We start from the raw sequence: 8,138 nt of genomic DNA on the forward strand, positions 1-8,138 counted from the left end.
ATTTATTCATAAATGTAATGAAATTAATTAACTTACTAATGAGTGGGTGACCGTTGTTATTAATCAACTTCTCAGATCGAGGATGAAATTTTGAGCAGTATAGAGAGGAAAAAGAAGATGTGTGACAAGAGGAGTCATTGCAGTGAGCTAACATAATTAATCGTACAGTACAATAATACAACACATTACTTCTCCAAATTCATCCAACTTGATCGAAATAAAACACACACGACTCGAAACATGAGTACTCGATCAAGTGAAGAAATTGTTATAACACATCACACAAAACACTCATGAATTTTTAATTTTTCTCACTTCTCCCTCCACTCTGTGAGCTCTCACCCTTAGACTTGGCTGCCTCACGTTTTTCTTTTTCTTTTTTCTTTTCTTATGCCTTTTTTTGCATTCTAGCTATTCTATCAAGGCACCTTCATTCCACATCACTTATTCAACCCTGAATGATGATAATGAAGTTAAAAGTAGTTGTTTGTTGTGTGTGATGAGGAGGAAAAGAGGATTTGAGTAGTTGTTGTAGATTGGTTTTGTTGACTGTGATGAAGAGGAAGAGGAGTGGGGTAATTTATTCATAAATGTGACGAAATGAATTAACTGATGAGTGGGTGGTCGTTGTTATCAATCAAATTCTCAAATTGAGTTTGAAATTTTGAGTATAGAAAGGAAGAAGACGACGTGTGACAAGAGGAGTTGATGTAGTGAGCTAACATAATTAAACGTACAATACAATGATACAGCACATTACTTCTCTAAATTCATCTAACTTGATCGAAATAAAACACACATGAGAAGCAGGACTACTCGATCAAGTGAAGAAATTATTATCACACATCACTCAAAACACTCATGCCTTTTTATTTCTTGTCACTTCCCCCTCCACTTCCTAAGCTCTCACCCTTAGACTTGATTGTCTCACATCTTTCTTTTTCTTCTTTTCTTATGTCTTTTTCTCCATTTTCGCTATTCTATCAAGGCACCTCCATTCTGCATCACTTATCCTACCATCCATGAATGATGATAATGAAGGGTAAGAGTAGTTGCTGGCTGTGTGTGTGTTGAAAAGGAAAAAAGGGTTTGAGTAGCTGCTGTAGGTTGGTTTTGTTGTGTGTAAGGAAGAGGAAGATGGGTGGGGTTATTTATATACAAGGTGAGAGAGAGAGAGAGAGAGAGAGAGAGAGAGAGAGAGATAGGCTGACTCACATCACATGCATGCATTTATAAACTAGATACATGAGACTTCTTCTTTTGCTATTTTACTTGAAAAAAGCCCGAGCAAGGTCAAGACATCAAGTTTTGTAGGGTTGGTCATTTATACCGAAAACCCGACTGAACCGGTTGAATCGGATTGGTTTTGGCTGGTTGATCTGGTTTTTTAATTAAAATTGTGGAAATCGTGAAAAACTGGCCGACCCGATGGTGAATCGATTTTGAACCGGTTTGAATTTTTTTACACCGGCGAAACCCGAATCGGACCACTTCCATGTAAATTGCCTAAAAATTCAGAGTAAGTGCGTTGAAGGGGAATTGAACTCTATTTAGATTATAGATACAGGGCCCAAATACCACTGGACTGATGCATCTTCTTATGCAATGTATGTATAATTGTAGTATTTATTACGATCTAAAAGAATTAAAAAAAATATTTAAAAAAAAGTTAGGGTTTCCCCGGTCCCACAAACTCTCATTTTCTTTTTCTTTTCGTTTCTCCCAGCTGTCATTCCTTCTTTCTTCTCTTCTCTCTCCATCTTTTTCTTCTTTATTCTTCCTCCTGCTAGCTGCATCTTCTTCTTCCTTGGCTTCTTCTTCTTTTCTTCTTCTTCCTCCCCATACCCCCAACCACGAAGTGGTCCTCAAGCCCTCAATCTCAGTTCAATCCTCTCCCATCGATGCTCACCGAACCAAACCTCACCACACCAAATTCTCGACGTGCCGATTGTAGTCGGTTTAGGACCTCCGGTTTTGTGGTCGGCAACTCTTCCAAGCCACGGTTATAGAATCGTGAACACCCCTAAAATTTTGCAACGTATTCTAAAATCAGCAAACTGACGAAAACATCATCAATGAGTGCCAAGCAATAATACTCATATGCTGCCAGGAAAAATTACATATTCGAACATCTGTTAAAATTTCAATTATTTGTTAACCAAATTACTTCCTTATCCACAAGCAATGGCATGGCTGGTCCAAATGCCCTCAGTCAACCTCTCTTCCTTTATTGGCAAATCTAGAAAGCAAGGAATAACTTGGTCAATAAGGCAACCCAACCCCACCCTGCTCGTGTTCTTAACATGGCGGTCATTTGGAATTTGAGTTTTGGTTGCATAATTTCAACAGGAAGTGCATGCACGATTGCCAATCCTAGTAACCCCATTAAGTGGCAGCCTCCTTCTAATGGCTAACTTTGATGGCTTTGTCCTCATTCCCACTTAAATATCAAAAAATCACAAAAAAAACAAAAAACAAAAAACGAAAAAAAAAAAAAAACACAAAACAAAACATTCATTCAAAGTCTACACATCCTTGAATCTGAGGAAGTGAAAGAACCTAGGCCAAGAGGAGGTTCATTGTTTGGCATATCAATCATTTGCTCAGAAGTTAGAAGCGCAACACATCCATTCAACCTTTTCCATCCATTTAGTATCTTGGTGATGGCACACCTACGCATCTTGAAGAAGAATGACCAAAAGTTCATTCCATCGGCCACCTTGGTTGAAAAGAGGGAAACACCATCCTTACTAACGGTAGACTTGGTTAGCAAACTACACATGATGTGATGCTATCATAAACATGAATTAGTTTTAATAACTAATGTGATCACATAATAAGAAAATCTATATGTACCTCAATTTAGTTATAAGAACTTCAAATATTTGATTCATCCAAGTATATATCCAATAAACAAAACAAAAAAAAAAGAAAAGAAAAAAAAAAGCATTTGGTGCTTTAGTTTAGATGACAAATACAAATATATGACCGCAATTCACAAGTAAGGCAGTGACACCAACTTTTTTCAGACAAAAAAATAACCTAAACCTCCAAATCTGGCAAGGGGTCAAGTGATTTTTTTAATAAATTGGTGCTTGCAATTGTCATAGAGCAATGCAAGGAGAGAGAGAAAAATCCAAAAATAGTAGAGAATTAATCTCCAACAAATTTAACTATAATATGGCAAGGACAGAGAGAACATAGCTGAGTTTTTAATCTTTGAATTTGAAGTATCTGCTAGCACATAAATTGAAATAATTGAAGAATTTAAAACTTTGTAGAGAGCAACTTGAGGGTGCAACCGTGAGCAAATTGAAAGAATGTTTGGATAAAAGCTAAAAAATAAAAGACTTTTCGGGGTCAAAACATAAGTTTTGAAACCCTTGTGGACAGATTTGAAATGTTTTTAACAATTGGTGTTAAATTTGTAAACAAAAACTCTTGTAAACCTACCTTCAGCCGCAGCAGCATCGCATTTGTAAACCCACAGCCTCTGGGTCGTGCTTTTCTTCTTCTCTCCCTCCACATTCTATTCTTATTTTGGCTCTTGTTAAGTTGTGATTGAGAACGATTCTTGCAAACTGTTATCCAGGTGAGGCTTTGCACCTTTTGATTTTTTTTCTCTGTTTTCTTATCATATTTATTTGTTCAACTCAATCATGTAATACGAGATTATATCTCTGCTTTCTTCATAGTCTCCTGCGAGCTACAAAAATGGTGAGGCCATATGCAGTGAAGGGAAAGAAGCGAAGGAAGAGGGAAGATAAATATGACAGAGTAGAAGAAGCAGAAGAAGCAAAAGAAGCAGAAGAAGCTGAAGAAGCGTCAGAACCAGAAGAAACAGAGGCTTCACAGCCAGAGGACGTTAACAAGGGAGCTATGGTTGAGAAACAGAGAAATGGAAACGAAGGAGAAGAAAAAGTGGGTAACCCAATTGAACTTGAGGGTATTCCAATAATCCCAGTAGAACTTAGCACCAAGAACGGACCTGGGGCCATCTTCATCCTTGAGAGAGCTTCTTTGGAAGTTGCCAAAGTTGGAAAGGTACAATTTCATTGTTCTTCTGTTATTTATGCTTATTTTTGTGTTTTCATTTGTATGTTTGGATAGAGGAGCTGGTGGGGTAGATCCACAGAGGGACAGAAGGGGTCGGTTGACCCCGTGAACCCACCCATATCCTTAATGGAAGCTCCAATCTCGACCCATTGGACGGTTGGTGGGCGACCCCAGAGTGCACACCAAGTGTTCGCTGAAATGATCCCCAGAGAGAGGGGTCTTCTGTTATGTTCACGGATTTCAATTAACCTTTCTTTTTCTCAAATAATTTCACACTAAGGGGTTCGCATTGCTTTTGGGTTTCTATGCCATTAGTGAAACGGTCTGTTTGGATTGTAAACAAAACGTAGTGCTGTTTCAGTTGTCTCCTTAATGATTTGTGTTTAAAAAGGAAAACCCACCGTTTGTTTTGTATCAAAATAAGTCAGCACACCCCTTGTCTATTCTTCCACTCGAACCATGTAGAAACGAAGCTAAAAAATTAAGCCAGCACACTGTTTGTTTCATAATGATAATATATTTAATGGGAATGAAATTTATGATTTATTCACATTGGTTTGATTTATTAGAGTAGTTTTGTTTATTGGTTGATTATTGTTTAGGGGCTTTTTGTTTGGTTAATTGATATAGGGTTTTGTGTTTTGATTAATACGTTGGCCCACAATATATTTTTCCATGAATTATGAATGATAGTAGTATTGATTATGAGAACTCATCTTGTGATGTTGTTTTTTCATGAATTATGAATGATAGTAGTATTGATTAATTTTACGGGGTACTTTTCATTAAAATAAAAATTGGGAACTTGTACACTTTGGCCCCTCGGGGTATAAATCCTGGATTCGCCAAGTGCTTAGGCTTTTCTGGCTTGGGTTTAGTTTGTTTCTTCAGTGTTGGTGTTGCTTTCCTTTGTCTTTATTCTAAAAAAATTTGAACTTTTTTTCTTCTTACAGACTTATCAGCTACTGAATTCTGATGATCACTCAAATTTCTTGCGGAAGAACAACAGAGATCCTGCTCTTTACAGGCCCGATATCGTTCATCAGGTTAGCAACTCCGGCTAATTGTCCCATGTATATTGTATTCCATGAAATTTTTCTTTCTGAACTTCATACACTTTTCTCTTGTTGTTTTTTCGTTTTTTTTTTGGGGGTTTTTTGGGTTTAAATTATTGTGAATAAGCTTAAAGTGAACTCATTCCTATAGTAGCAAAATAAAAGAAAGCAGCTTGGTAGAAAACAAATTGGGATAAACTCGGAAGTTGTAGACATCACGGGTTGTAAATCCTACTCACGACATCTGATGGAAATTCCTTGTCTTTCTTCTTTTATGCCCTTGTTTTGTACTGTGGAAGGTTAAAAGTACCTCCTACTGGTTTTTGCTTGAACTTTTGCTCATAGTACGGTTAATACACGTGTCATTATTCAAAAAGGGGTGCTGAGTGCAGATCACCTCTTTCTTCATTGCCTGGTTGCTTCATTTTTATGGTTTAGGCTGTCTAGAGAGTTTGATTTGAACTGGGTTGTTCTGGAATATTGTGTGGCTTTATCATGTGTGCACCACAATTTTTTGGAGGTAGGAAGAGGGGTGTGTTCCCGTGTAGATGTGCTATAATAGCTATTTTCTGAGTAATTTGGATGGAAGGGAATACAGGGGTGTTTCATGGTGCTAGGGGCAGGAGAGGGAATACTTGTGGGAGAGGGTTCAATTTTGGGCTTCATTATGGCTTGGCTGCCGAAAGAGTTTAGGGGCAATTATTTCATTGCTATCTTTTCTGATTGGTGGGCTGCTGCTTCCTAATGCTTTGTTCTGTTACTCTGGATGTATTTTTCTGTATTCTTGTTTTCTGTTTCTGTTTTTGATTCATTTAATCAATGAATTTTCTTTCCTATTAAAAAAAGAGGATTTATTGTTTTGCTTCTAGTATACTGAAGTGTTATGTGATCCTAACTAAATATTTGATATCTCCAGGCTCTCCTTATGGTTTTGGATAGCCCAATTAATAAAGCTGGGAAGTTGCGAAATGTGTACGTGAGAACTGCAGCAGGTGTTCTTATTGAAATTAAGCCACATGTTCGTATCCCAAGGACATTTAAGCGGTTCTGTGGTGTCATGTGTAAGTTCATCTGTATTTCTGATCTTATACAAAATAATTTTCTCTGTTTACATTTTGTGGATGGCATTTTGTCATTATTTTAATCCTGCCAACCCTTGCAGTGCAACTGCTACAAAAACTGAGTATTTCTGCTGTTGGTAAGCGTGAGAAACTTATGCGTGTGATAAAGAACCCTGTGACACAGTATTTACCTGTCAACTCTCGCAAAATAGGTGAGTATATCATGGTTTATAATCAATTTTGTCATATCTATAATGAAAACTGAAGATGTGTTCTTGTGTTTCAGGCTTCTCGTACAGTTCGGAAAAATTAGTTAACATACAGAATTATGTTGCTGCTGCTGAAAACAATAGAGACTTTGTTTTTGTGGTATGTCAGAACTAACATTTTGGCCATAAGTTCGAATATTATCTGTTTATACTTGCAGCTATGTTATAATACCTGTATTTTTCAGGTTGGTGCGATGGCTCATGGAAAAGTGGAGACAGACTATACTGATGATTTTATATCAAGTATGTCCTTGCTTTTCATCAGTATAATATTTAATATTTTTTAGGCATATTTTTCTTCTGCTGTTTTGAAGTTTGCGGAACCTTTTGATCAGTGTGACTTCCAAAGGTTAAAATAGTTCCAGTTTTGAGCTGATTGAAGGATTAGAATTTTGACAAGACTACATTGATCAGAAGAACATAACAATACTAGAAACAATATTTGTGAAATGTTTAGGCACAAATGCATACATTTATCCATTGTTAACATTCCATTCAAGAATTGAAGTCAATAACATATTAACTAATATTCTTAGGTTTGAAATCTCATATGTGGTAAGTGAGATGATAAAATGAAAAACCTGATGATCAAAATGTGCTTGAATTCAAGCACATAACTGTACGTTTATGCAATCTTTATCCTCAAACGGCAAGTCAATTTCTGCTTCATGCTTTGGTCTTTATTTCTTAATTCTTAATCTTGTTTTGAACTTCAAATTTTTAATGCTTGTGGCTATGTTATTGAATTCAGTGATATGCAATTTAACACATCTTATTTTATCAATTTTTGCAGTCTCTGGTTATCCCTTGAGTGCTGCATTTTGTATTTCGATGATTTGCCAAGCATTAGCGGGAAAGTGGGATATTTTGTGAACCATTCTTCTGGTTTTAGTCTGAATCTTAGCACTTAATGTTATTCTTATCTATGTGATGCATAATCTTTCAGGCGCATTGCTTTTAGGGTTTTTGGAAGTGTTTGTATCAGATTATGTTCTAGCTCTGTGTATTATTTGATAAAACTTTTGAGGTTATGGTGGAAATTTATACACATTTTCGTCTGTAAATTAACTAACGGGTTAACTACATATAACCTCCAAATTATCGGGAAATTTGATACATGATGTGTAGATATTTTACAAGCTAAGACAAACTCGAACGAAATCTACGAATGGACGATTCTGATATCCTACATGTTCTCTTCTGTTTTATTGTAATACACTTTCCTTCTATTGTTTTTGACAACATCTGTATATTTTTCGAGATCAAATCCAAGTTCATTATGAAAACTTGACCACGACTATGTTGTTTTCAGCATTTTCAAAGAACATGAGAATTCAATTTCCCTCACGTTATCTTAGGATTAGAGGACCACTACCGTGGAAATTCATCTCCTGATACACATCGTAGTCGATTACCACTGCCGACACCTGAGCTCAGGCCGTTTTATAGAGTAATATATCGTTTTTTCCCTAAACTATACTGAACCATTCAAAACTAGCCAATCCACTCATATTGTCAAATTACTAGCAGTGGCATCCAAAATGCTGTCAAATAAAGTCACGTACTTAATGCATGACTCACTTTTGACGGCTCCTTAATCGTTTATTGCCGTATTCATTTTGGAAAGTCACATCATCAACACTTGATTTACTTTTGAGCACTTTTTGTAAAAAATATGACTTGAAATGATCAAGAGG

General features: G+C 36.4%; 1 protein-coding gene across 1 annotated transcript; it reads left to right on the forward strand.

Moving 5' to 3' along the window:
* Positions 1–3,449: 3,449 nt before the first annotated feature.
* LOC103342954 (nucleolar essential protein-like protein) lies at positions 3,450–7,625 on the forward strand. Its single transcript, XM_008246619.3, has 8 exons — positions 3,450–3,592; positions 3,696–4,044; positions 5,010–5,102; positions 6,028–6,172; positions 6,274–6,384; positions 6,459–6,541; positions 6,627–6,684; positions 7,235–7,625. The coding sequence occupies exons 2-8, from the start codon at positions 3,715–3,717 to the stop codon at positions 7,312–7,314; spliced, it is 900 nt and encodes a 299-aa protein (XP_008244841.2). The 5' UTR covers positions 3,450–3,592; positions 3,696–3,714; the 3' UTR covers positions 7,315–7,625.
* The last annotated feature ends 513 nt before the right edge of the window (positions 7,626–8,138 follow it).

Source organism: Prunus mume, linkage group LG8, assembly GCF_029339155.1.
Source record: "Prunus mume cultivar Tortuosa linkage group LG8, ASM2933915v1, whole genome shotgun sequence".
In the NCBI taxonomy this organism is placed as follows: Eukaryota; Viridiplantae; Streptophyta; class Magnoliopsida; order Rosales; family Rosaceae; genus Prunus; species Prunus mume.